Source organism: Cornus florida, unplaced genomic scaffold (assembly GCF_030987335.1).
Source record: "Cornus florida cultivar Cherokee Brave unplaced genomic scaffold, ASM3098733v1 CherokeeBrave_3.0.0_Hap2_Chr09, whole genome shotgun sequence".
NCBI lineage: Eukaryota > Viridiplantae > Streptophyta > Magnoliopsida > Cornales > Cornaceae > Cornus > Cornus florida.
In genome coordinates, this window is record NW_026775579.1 from 88,002,718 (window position 1) to 88,015,972 (window position 13,255).

At 37.4% G+C, this 13,255-nt stretch overlaps 2 protein-coding genes across 2 annotated transcripts; one reads left to right on the forward strand and one right to left on the reverse strand.

The window, feature by feature from the left end:
• The first annotated feature begins 1,975 nt into the window (after positions 1-1,975).
• Positions 1,976-3,205, forward strand: LOC132273103 (F-box protein SKIP23-like). The gene is made up of 2 exons (XM_059774134.1): positions 1,976-2,564; positions 2,649-3,205. The coding sequence occupies exons 1-2, from the start codon at positions 1,976-1,978 to the stop codon at positions 3,203-3,205; spliced, it is 1,146 nt and encodes a 381-aa protein (XP_059630117.1).
• A 1,972-nt stretch (positions 3,206-5,177) lies between these two features.
• On the reverse strand, positions 5,178-5,651 carry LOC132274927 (small acidic protein 1). The gene has a single exon (XM_059776293.1). It carries the CDS (start codon positions 5,544-5,546, stop codon positions 5,358-5,360), a length of 189 nt encoding a protein of 62 aa, XP_059632276.1. The 5' UTR covers positions 5,547-5,651; the 3' UTR covers positions 5,178-5,357.
• Positions 5,652-13,255: the final 7,604 nt, after the last annotated feature.

The window sequence follows — 13,255 nt, forward strand, 5'->3', positions numbered from 1 at the left end:
GGTTCCTTACCTATTAAAATAACCACTATTGAACCTTCTTTCCCTATAAAAGAAGTGGAAGAACCTTGGCAAAAAGATATTTATACTACAGGTGCCTGTATATGTATATAAGTTGTGCGTGAAAGCTGAGGAGGAAGGAAATTATTGGGCCGTCATGGACTCCGCCGCAACCTCTCTCTCATCCACCTCCAAATCTCGCAAACCCCTCACACTCAAATACATAATCCCAGTCTCTAACCCCAACCCTTCACCTCCTACAAAGTTCCTCCAAAACCCTAGAACCACCATCACCACCACTCGACCCCAACAGTATCAGAGGGTAAAAAGAGGAGGAAGACCCACTTGATAGGGGTATTTTTGTAATTTTAAAATTAAAATTTTTAATTTTTAATTTTTAATTTAACATTAAATCATAAAGTTAATTTTGTCATTTCACAATAATCAATTTGGAGTAACTTGATAGCTTTTTTTTAGTTGAGGGGGTGTTTAATTTTTGTGGAGTTTTTTTTGTGGAGTTTTTTTTTTTTTTGTATAAGTTTGAAAGTAGCCCAATGCAATATTTTTGATAGTTTACATCGGGTTTTGTTAAATTGACTGATAGTTTAGGTTTTTTTTTTTTTATTTTTTTTTACACTTTACCCTATCTTATACTACCTCCGTCCCATATTAGTTGTCCACTTCAAAAACTTTGACTCACAATTTTTGTGAGTCAAAGTTGCCGAAGTAAATATCTAACATGGGATATAGGTAATATATAAGTATATAAAAGGAATATGACTAAAAATGACCTCAAAAATAAAAGGCGACAAGTCAAAGTTTTCGAGATGGACAATTAATATGAGCCGGCGGTAATATTAACAAGTCTTTTGGAAAACAGTTTTAAGAAACTATCAACTAAGAATATGAACCAAAAACGCCATAACTTTGCTCCAATTATTTTTCCAATTCCAAGAAATTCTGTAAATGTCTTCAGGTATGTTCAGTTACAAAATTAAAGCCTTGAAATTAGAATTTATAAAATTTTAAAAAATTAATTAAGAAAATTGCATCAAAAATTACTCAAATTTCACCAATTCCAATGCTTCAATTACATACTATACACACCTCAATGGATTGCTTTATCGAGTTTAAAGAAAGCTCTATGCCAGAGAAAGCTTTTCAATTTGAGCTTTATATTCATCACTTTACTATTGGGTATGTGCCTTGTTTAATAAGCAGAGCTTTCCAGGCTTTAAATATACTTGGGGTTGGTTCAAACCCTTTTTCACGAATCAATGGCACATGTTACCCTTTTTCACGAATCAATGGCACATGTTAACCTCAAAGTATCAGGCCGATCTGCCCCATTCCATCTAAAATGCCTAGTTTTGAGGTTCTATCTCGATTGGCATTCTTCGCAAAAAAATTACAATTGGCTAGGCCAATGTAATGTGTTACCTCTCTGTAATTGTGGGGGATTTGATGCAATTAATTTATGCTAATATTTTGCACAAAGTGATTATCCTCAAATTTGAACACATGAAATTTTTATTTTCAATTTTTACCATATTTACCCGAGTATTGGAAGGCCCTTTTTAATAGTAATACTATATATAAATAATCTGTTTAATATAATTATTATTTTCAAGAAATTACGGAGTTTCATATGGTGATATGGTGATATTTGGATTTGGATGTTTAGTTTATAAGAAGTGGAATCCATAAGTTTCATATGTTTACCCGCAAGCTTCAAGTTTACTGTGGTGGCACATTAATTACTTGAGTCTTGAAGAACATGTAGAGAGGCTTCAATCACATACCATAGTTTCCTTCTTTTTGATCTCTGATAGGACTTCCGTTCACATGCAAACAATGTTTCGCGAATCAAAAAGAACAACCTACTCACTTTCTGAACTTCCAACAGAGATTTTAGAATTGATTCCACCCAAATTGTCTTTCATCAACATGTTTAAGTTTCAAAGCTGTCTCAACTTCAATGCATAACACTGTACAAAACTACTTTTCATTGCCACCCACACCACCTCACACCCCCGGCCCTCATCATCATCTTCTTCAAACACCGTTGCTCATGCTTCCATTTGAAGAAGAAGAATGCGATATAGACGATGATGGGTTCTTCACAGACGATGTTGGTTCGTTCAGTCGCTTCTTCGATCTCGAGCACAAAAGGGTGGGAAGGCTTAACAACGTGCCGAGGGAACTTTACAATAGTCATTGTGTTGGTTCCTCTCATGGGTGGCTGGTGCTCTTGGATGAAAACACGGATCTTTTTCTCCTCAATCTATTTTCACGAGTTCGAATTCAACTACCCAACAAAGAAGCTTTACCACACATACTGAGTGTTCAAAAAAATTCTGAAGGCACGGTTCTTGTGACATACAAGGTTGGCCATTATAGGCAGTATACATCACCCTTAAAATATCTCCACAAGCAGTTGATCAGGAAGGTTATTTTATCCTCAAATCCATCTCACAACAACAATTACAGAATAGTTATTATCGACGGCAACCAATTGAAGCTTGCCTTTTTTAGGCCTGGAGACGATGCATGGACTGGTCTTGAAGGTTAGCAACATGCACCTTATTGCGATATAACATTCGATGATGATGGTATGTTTTTTGCATTATCTGAGCGTGGTTCGGTTGAAGTTTGGGGCTTCCATGGTTCCTTACCTATTAAAATAACCACTATTGATCCTTCTTTCCCTATAAAAGAAGTGGAAGAACCTTGGCAAAAAGATCTTTATACTACACGTTGCTACTTGGTAGAAACATCAGGTGATCTTCTGCTTGTTGAGAGGTATACTGGAGAGTATGTTCATGATGGTGTACCAGTTTATGAGGAAGACCTTCTCAATGGTCAAACGAACCACCCTTTAGTTTGTCCATACAAAACATTGCAGTTCAGAGTTTATAAGTTGGAATTTGGTCAAAAGAAGTGGGTAGAGGTAAAATCTTTAAGCAATAGCATGTTATTTTTGGATGGGAATCACTCAATGTCACTCTCTGCTCACGATTTTCCAGAATATAAGGCAAATTCAATTTACTTCACCGACGATTACGGGGATCGAATGGATGAGGATTACTTGTACGGGGGCCACGATATGAGTATATTCAACTTGGATGATAGAAGTGTTGAACCGTTCTATCAATGTAATATGCAGAAAATTCAACCACCGCCCTTTTGGGTTGTTCCTAACCCATAGTAACTAACTACACGATACAGGGCAGACGCCAAGCAAAGTTTTTTCTTCAGATTTTGTTTTATTTCTTTGGAATGCTGACTTTTATGAATTCAGAATTGTTGTTTACATTTTTAAAGAATATCAAGTTTGTTCTTTGCAACTGCAGCCATAGTGGTAAGTATTCTTGGGTTCCCTACAAATATCTACAATATTTATCTTAAAGTTCTCATTTCTTTACTTGAGACCACAGACTTACAATCCTTAAGCGATTCAAAAATAGTTATTTTATCACTTTCCATGTGGCATCACAGAAAGAGAACCTCTTAATCAGGGAATCTAGTTTAGAGCAACTCAACAGAGTGATCCAATGACCTCACCAAAATCTTCGTGTTCACATCATGACCAAAATGCAAGTTCAACAAGACAGTCCTCAAGGTACAGAGCCAGTTTTGAGTTACTCCTGAAGTCCTACCCAATTTTTTTTTTTTTTTTCGGACTGTGAAGTCCTACACAACTTGCAAAGTACGTAATGCATCCTAAACACATTTCAATATCCACGAAGATACCAACCCTCACCAAATACAACCCCAAAGATTCCAAAAACCTGTCACCCTTCAGTTAGTGTATTAGACAGAGCAAATTGCAAGCATGTTATCCAGAAGTGTATATAAATAATCCACTATCCACCAACATATTATCACACTCCGTTTGTCTATCCTGACAATTTAGAGATCAAAGCAACAATTGATGCTTCCAATCACATTACCATGGCTTCGAATTCCATCCTAGAAAAACATGAGGAACACTTATTTTTTTGAGAAGTAGAAAGCATCCCCAAGACCCGAAATCATATTTCACTCCGTATCTTAAATTCGTTGAACAACAAGTAACCCTAGAACCCCCTCCACAGATCATCACCAAAATGTTACCAAAAGATGAAGCCCTCCTCTTCAAACCTTGACAGAAATCCCAACTGAATAGATAAATAAATAAATCAAGTTGTTCAATTGTTTCCGATAGAGATCCTAAACCCTCAGTAAGCTAGCTACCCAGCTTGGAAAGAGAAACCCTAAACCCCTAAAACAGAGGACCGCAATCCATCATAACAAGCTGGCCTCTACAAACAACAAAAAAAAAAAAAAAAATGAGACTATCAAACTTTCAATGGAATATACACTGACCTTGATCTCCCTTCACTCTTCAAAAATAACACTGACCTCACTTGTCAATGATTTCAGACTAAGATTTTGTTTTATAGCCCAATTCAGCACTTAATACTGAATTGATTTAAGTGTTCATCGAATCAAGTGTGGTTGATAGCGCATTTTGAATCACTTTTAATACAAGTGCTGCTTAAATTTGTGTAAAATTTTAAGTGGCAGTGACTTCACTTATGAGTTACCAGTGAATGTTGAACACTTAAAATCCAATAAAATATATAATTTTCTTTTTAAAAAAATAAAAACAATTTCAGATTGCAGCTTAAAGCATCAACACTTAAAATTCAGTTCTTAGAATTTTCAATACTTAACTTGCAGTTTTATCAAACCACACCTAACTCTGCTAATAGAGCTTGCAAAATCACCATACTACCCATGAATGAGGTATTACTCCGTTAGGTCTTTTTGGTCCAGAGCCCCGGTACTAAACTAAAATACATGATTGAACTGGCTCATTCAAAGTTCTCTTTTTCTTTCACTTTTTTTTATTTTTATCATTGCATCTTCTCTTTCTCTGATATACTTAGAGGAGGTAAGTGCAATTGTCCCAATTCTAAACAGGAAATGATGCATACAGAAATAACATCAGAACTATATATACACACACACACACACACACACACACACACATTATTGATTCTAAGAGAAACCCTACATAATAGATTCTCACAATTCACCATAATTGCCTGAAGCTTAGAACCAATAACAGAAATCTCTAAAATTAGATGAAATCCGGACAACCGATGATACCAACAACTATATAAGCAATCAACTAGACATCTAAAATAAGAGTAATTTGTATTAATTATATATTCAAGCGCACATAGATCCGTAACAGAAGATCGTATCTAAACATTGCATTCTCATTGTTCCTTCAAAATAAGCATGAGAAGAGACAATCTTACCAAACAAAACCCCAGAAATAGAAGGATTGATGACGGTGGCGGTGAGTTTCAGTTGATATCGGAGTCGTCAAAGTCGTCCTCGAAGGAATTGAAGAAGTCGGCATCGGCGAGCTTGTGGTCGATGGCGATGGGGCCCTCGCCGAAGATCTCGAGGGTGTCGGCGTCCACGTCATCCACGTCCATCGCCGACCCCTGCTCCTCCATGTCAGCGAAGTAGTCCACCACCATTGGCTTCATCTCACTCTCTCTCTCTCTCTGTCGACAATCTCTCCCCTTTCTCCCTTCCTCTGTCGCAATGCGTGTAGCAGAAAAATTATGAAGTGACGTAAATATTAGGAAAAATAAAATATATTTTGGGGGTATAGTACGATAAACTCCCCTCAACTATACCCTAATGAGCAAAAAAAAATCCCCTAGTAGCATAAAACCCCCTTGAAATATGTTATTTGATTGTACTTTATCCAATCAGGCAACCGGTTGATGGATTTCTAACATATGGCTGGCACGTGATAGCCCATATTTCTCTAAATGACCATAGAGCCCTTATGAAATATAAAAGACCATAATACCTTTTAAATACATTTGGACCCAACTGGTATCCAAACAAGCCCTAACATTTTGTCCTCCTTCCTCATTGATCTATGGAGTATATCTCTATCTACCTATATATGTATATATATATTGTATGTTTTACAGAGAATGAGTTCCTCTGTAGCTGTTTATATAAGTATACATCATTTAATTTTGTTTAATGGAACCTCTTTCTCTCTCTCTCTCTCTCTATATATATATATATATATAGGTCGTGTGCACATGCCCGTCCATATTCATGGCAAGTTTTCATCTGGAAGATGAGAAATTCGATTTCAACAATAACAAAACTGATTCTCAACCCCAATCACAAGCAAACCCAATCGCAAATTTTAACCCCAATCACAAGCAAACCCAATCGCAAAGAACTGATTTGCAAAACCCAACCACCGCCGCATTTCTTCCTCAAGGCTGAGCCCTCGCTGGTCCATCACCGCCGCTGCACCACCCGCCGTCCACACAGCCGACATCATCTAAAGCCGAAACCGCCGAGGCTGTCTTCATCTTCTCCACTGTCCAAAGCGTCCTTGCTCGTTGTGAGTTCGGCCGTCGTTCAATCCCGCCAAGCTCGCCACCACGAGTCGTTCATGGCTGAGTCAGCCGATGAGATACCCCTCGGATCCGAGACACGGGTTGATCAGGCCCAGGCCCAAACCCTAGAGAATATCAAACAATTAATATTTTATAATGAATACGGAATACAAAATAAATTAAGAAATGAAATTAAAGCTGGAAGGAACTAAAAATAGAATCCGCAAAATATTATAATTATTAAAATCCATCAAACCCAAACTCCAAAACTCCATCAGTTTACAACTTGGGAATCCATCTCTAGTGGACCCCTATTAAACATCCAAACGGAAGATAGAACAAATGTAATAAACGTCCAGAAATAAAACTATAGAGAGAGCCCTACATCGTCGGAAGAGTGAATAGAGACCTCTGCTCAGCACGAACACGTATAAGCCTGGAACTGTCGTGTACCTGAAAAATAGAAGTGGGTCAGGCCCACGCGCAAGTTCTATACTACTACAATCCAAACAGAGGCCCGATACGCATGTACATCCTAAACAATTCAACAATAACTAATAGTCCGTAAATATATATATAGTCACACTGAAGGACTCTCACTGGACTACAGGCCGGTCTCAACCTGAATAGAGGTAACATGCTAAAACGCACACGAAGTGGGCATATGTACCTATACCTAAACAGGGTACACCTCCAACCATCGTAGCCAGCTACACATCCCGATGCATATACGCTCTCTAGCCATCGGTCCTGATGCTCAAGCTCATACCGAGGCACCATAACAGTACATATATAAAATCCATCCAAAATCCCTGGTATTGCCGCTCAACAAGTAGTTGCCATGACAATACAAATTCACGGGACTTAACTTTTAGTTAATCCCATCCTTATTCCAAGTAGGTGGGTAATGGTATTGATTTAAAAACCAAACCCATCCTTAGTATGCCACCGTCTCATACCGGTGCCTACTTTCCAATCCTCCAGTAGTCAATAATACCAATAAATCAAGTATATATCAACTAAATTCCAACATCCAACATTCAATGTTAGCAGTAATAAAATAAGCATTGATAAACAGGGTCACAACAACAACATATACATGCCCAATTTAAGTTGTTCCCTTTAGTCTGACATAAAGACAGAATTAATTAAAACTTCCATTTAACACCTTACAAATGACATACAGATATGTAGGGTATGTATCACAAAATCTTAACCTCCACAGTTGATACTAACTGTGATAATGTAAGCATCAAAACAATATTCACAGTATGTATGTAGACATGCTCAAATTATAGTGTTCCACAAAACCGATCTAGTGTTAAACTCAAATCCTCCTAGTATTTAAGTTCCAACAGTTGCTATTACAGAAGTTAAGATAGCTATCATCTAGACCCATCCTTCCAATAATTTATACTGGCAGTGGTAAGGAAAAACGTGAACCACAGAACCACAATGCATCCACAAACATGCTTAGTTTAGGTTGAACAAGCATACAACACTACTGTAACTACCAGTTTCATAGCAAAACAGATATCATTTTAGTTTGGTTTAATCTTCATTAATCCTGAAATCATTTAAGAGTGCAAAGAGTATGAAGCCTAAGGGAAAGAGTAAGGATAGAATCTTGCCTCAGAAACTTTTGTTCAAAGTTTCAACGTCGTCTTCTTAAAAAATCCCGGCGAGTTCCAAAACCTGGTTACTGTTCACGGGTACGAAACACTATTCCCGAACTCAAAATCTGATCTTCACCGTTCAGATTGTGCGACACTGAGTCATGAACCTATCCTCCAAATTTCAGCTCGATCGGACCACGGACGAAGCGGGATCGGATGTTTGATGAAATCTGGGCAGAATGGGAAAAAAAACCTGTGCGACCCAGTTACTGTTCACGAGTACGAATCACTGTTCCTGAGGTCAAACTCTGATCTCCACCGTTCATATTGTGCGTTACTGAGTCATGAATCTCTCCTCCAAAATTCAGCTCGATCGGACCACGGACGAAGCGGGATCGGATGTTTGATGAAATATGGGCAGAATGGAAAAAACCTGTGCGACCCAGTAACTGTTCACGAGTATGAATCACTGTTCCCGAGGTCAAACTCTGATCTTCACCGTTCAGATTGTGCGTCACTGAGTCGTGAACCTCTCCTTTAAAATTCAGCTCGATCGGATCACGGACGAAGCGGGATCGGAGCTTTGATCAAACCTTAGCAGAATGTGAAAAACTGCGTTTTTCCTTCTCCACTTCCACAAAACGTGTGCTTTATTTAAAAAAAAACCCTACACAGACGTCTACCTTATACTTATAGAGTTTTCCTAAACCCTAGGTTCATTTAAGTCCAACTCACAATCCTAACCGGCCCATCCAATTAACGTAGCAACCTACGACGGCTATAATATAAAACCCTAATTTATACTGTAATTAAAACCCTAGTTAGATGTATTTACCTAATTACCCTATTTACCATTAAATACTTAATAAATAATCTAATTGAACAAAATAATAATTAGTAAACCCAATTAAACCAAATAAGATACACATAAAATAAGACACACATAGAATAATTAAACCAATTACACTTAAACCATTAATGCCAATTAAATAACTAAAACACTAACAAGTAATTCCAATCAAATAACTAAATCAGTTACACTTAAACCATTAATGCCAATTAAATAATTAAAACACTAACAAGTAATTCCAATCAAATAACTAAAAATAAATATCATTTAAATAAATTAAATCACCACAAAAGAAAACAATTAAGCACCTAATAAAAAAAATAATGACACATAATCAAATAAAATGCACTTAAATAATAAATTAAATACCATTAAATACCAGGAATATCCTTTTTAAAATTAGGGGTATTACAGCCGAGCCCTCCACCTGCCTCGCCGTCACAGCCAGGCCGTCTCCACCTCACCGTCATAGCCAGCCCATCTCCAACTCGCCGTCATAGCCAGCCTGTCTCCATCAATCCGCCACAGCCAAGCTCGTCACCGCCTTGCCTGCCGTTCTGTCAATTGCCGGTTTCGTCGTCACTTTTTCAATTTGGGGGTTCATCGCGTTTCAATTTGGCGGCTTGGACAGGGACGCGTTAGAGAGAGAGAGAGTATTAAGAAGTGACCCAGTTGAGGATAAAGAAAAGGAAAAATAATAATAAAGTCATCAACCAATAAGCTGCTGACACGTGTCCTCCATGTATTCTATTTTCCTCACTGTGATGTGGCACTATTTTATGGATGGGTAAATTAGACTTTTTAAATTTTCGGTAGCTATAAATGACCTGAAGAACACTCTCTGTCCTAAGACTACACCAAGACCATAGTTGAGGGGGGTTATTTGTAGTTGAGGGGGGTTAGTTGCACTTGGGGTATAGTTGAAGGGGGTTTTTTGCACTTTACCCTAAATTTTGAGAAAATTTTAGTTTATTTTTTAAAGCCTAAATTTATTTACTTTTTTATTTCATTGGCAAAAACTACTACTACTATAAGATATGGACACGGGTCCCATTACCCTAAAGAGTTACAAGGGTCATTTGTCCCACATTAGATCCGGATGGGAAAGTGATTCGGTATAAATGGGTGGGTATGCAGTACTACCCAACAGTTTGAGCTTTTGGGTAAATGGGTAAACGTCCACTCGTTACAGTTGATATCAGAGATAGACCCAGTCCTTGATCCAGTGTCACGCAAAACGCCCGACTCGGAGGGAGTTCGGATCTTCACCCCGGGTAAGCAGGGTGGTCCGACCGCAAAGAGGGCGTTGCGTGGGTTAGGGTGAGGGAGAATGTTACAAGGAGCCATTTGTCCCACATTGGATCCGAATGAAAAAGTGATTCGGTATGAATGGGTGGGTATGTAACATTACCCAACAGTTTGAGTTTTTTGGTAAATGGGCAAACGTCCATCTATTACACTAGGCCACTAGGTAATACCTTACCAATATCTTATCTTTTTGGATTGAACACTTGAATCACGAAATACCCGACCCATTACACTAAGCCACTAAATAATGCCCAACATATATAATTCACCATTACTTTTGTTGTACCTGATCAAATATATAAGGCAAAAAAACATAAAACCCCCCTCAAGTATTAGGAATCAGCATAAAACCCCCCTGAACTATAAAATTAAGCAAGCCAGTCCCTCAACTATCAAAATTGATCAGTTTTACCCCCTGGCTGTCCTTTCCGGCTCATTTCTGGTACTGGCATTGTATATTTACAAAAATGCCCATTATAATTAACATTTAAAAAAAAGCAAATGAAATATAATTTGTGAAATACCATCAATACCCTCACAGTCATATACGGCTTATATTGGTAAAATTCCTAAGTGTAAAGTGAAGATAGTGACTGAGTGGTTTTGAGTTCTTGGAGAAGAGAAGAAGAAAGGTCGCGATGTTAGGGTTTGTGAGTGTGACTGCGATTTAGGGGATCTGAAGTACAATTTCTAGGATTTTGTTGGGTGAATTATTGAACAGTGTTAAGGAAGAAGAAATTGTGTTTGTGATAATCAATCGTGGAAGAAGGATATTGTTAGTACACCCTGAACTACAGAATCGTAAGTGTTCTTACTATACCAAAAGGTTGATTTTTCTTTAAAATTCGTCACTTTATTTATTATTTTGATTTTATCTTGATTATTTTTGTTTGGTACGGTTATTGAATAGAATGTTCCAATAAATTTCTAACAGAATCGTAAGTGTTCTTATTATACCAAAAGGTTGATTTTTCTTTTAAAATTGTCACTTTATTTATTATTTTGATGTTATCTTGATTATTTTTGTTTGGTATGAAGTTTCTAGGGTTTTTGACTTTTGTGTATAAATAGTTTGTACTATGTGACCATTGAGATTTTGGAATGAAAGAGCGTTTTTTGTCTTTTGATTGTTGGTAGGGTTTGTGAATCATTTGAAGCTTTTGTGAGTTATTTGTTTTTTACTTTTTAGAACTCTGCGAGCACAATATTTGAGATATTGGCATGCATGTGCAATTTTTTTTTTTTTTTTTTTTTGTATTTAAACAGTACCCTTAGATCTATTAAACTATATTAGACCCCACTATCTGTTGTGTTGTGCTTTTGGGGTTTGTTTCTTGCTTTTGGTCAATGTATTGGAGTTATTGTCACTGTCCTGTGAATAGATATAAAGACATCCTTTACTATTGTTAGATTATTGTCTTGTGGTTTTTGTTGTCCCCACTATGTTCCCTTTCAATTATTAGTTGCCTTGTATTTTGTCATTTTTTTTTTTTTTTGTATATTTTTTTTTTTTACAGATAATGCGCAGGTTTGTTACTCTAGAAGTTCATTCTGGAGGATTTTTTCAGTGCACACCCCTTAAGAGTTATACAGGGGGCACTGTGACTTTGATTCATAATGTAGACCTTGATTTCTTTAGTTTATTTGATTTCAATAAGGTGGTTAAGGATCTTGGGTATGATGAAAAGAGTCAAATATATTATAGGAATCCAATGGTGGCCAGTGATGAAGGGATTAAACAAATAGTAAAAGATGAAGATATATTGGGCTGCATTAACTGTCATCAAAGATTTAGTTTGGTTAAAATATTTATTATTTCTCCCACTACTTCAATGGTTGATGATGTGGAGGAGGAAACAATTAATGAAGAGTGGGAAGATGAAATCCTAGAATGGGCTACTGAGGCAGCAAATGGTAATGTTGACCTACCAGTGAACAATGGTGTGGTGGAACAATTAGCTGTTAAGGGATTCCATAGTGTGACAGATGTGGAAAATGAAATGGGACATCAATCTGTTGACATAGAAGATGACAATAACCATGGGAATATGGCTGAGATGAAAGATGAGGTGGTGGAGCTTAAACATGTTAACATGGAGCATGACAATGCTACTGACATGGAAGATGACATGGACCATGGGTATGTGGCTAAGATGGAAGATGAGGTGGAGCTTGAACATGTTGACATGGAGCATGATAATGCTACTGACATGGAAGATGACACAGGATATCAATCTACTGAGGTGGAGCCTACTTTTGCTGATACTGAACATGTTAATCCTGAAGTGGACCTTGATCTACATGACAGGGAATTCAATTTTTCTGACATTGAGTCAACATATGCTCCAAGTGATGAGTTTCAAAGCTTAAAGGGTTCATCTGAAAATGATGATGAGAATGATGTTGGTAACCTACATAATCCAAGGGTAATGGTTTTGAAGTGGGAAAGAAATATGAATCTGCAGTAAAGTTTAGAATGGACTTGAGAGCTCATGCTATTAGTCAGAAATATGACATCAGATTTGTCAAGAATGAGGCAAAAAGAGTTACTGTTAAATGTGCTTCTAACTGTGGGTGGAGGATACATGCATCCATTAACTCTGAATATGGTAGTTTTGAGATAAAGACATTTAGCTCAACTCACTATTGCTCTTACACTAAAATAAACAAGCAAGCTTCTTCAAGTTTCTTGGCAAATAAATACATGGAAGCCTTGAGGGATGAACCTAACTGGAAGGCTGGTGCAATGAAGAAGGCAATCTTAAGGGATTTAGATGTTATTGTTACACCATATAAGGTTTATAGGGCAAAGCTGAAGGCAAAGTCACATATTCAGGGGGACCATGGGAAACAATTCAGTAGAGCTAGAGACTACTGTCCGTTAGTGCAAGCCACAAACCCTGGGAGCATTGCAGTCACCACTGTTGACAGAGCAGCACTTGAAGAGCCTGCAAGATTTGAAGGGTTATTCCTTTGCTTTGATGCAATGAAAAGAGGTTTCTTGGAAGGGTGTAAGCCATTCATTGGAGTGGATGGATGTTTTTTAAAGG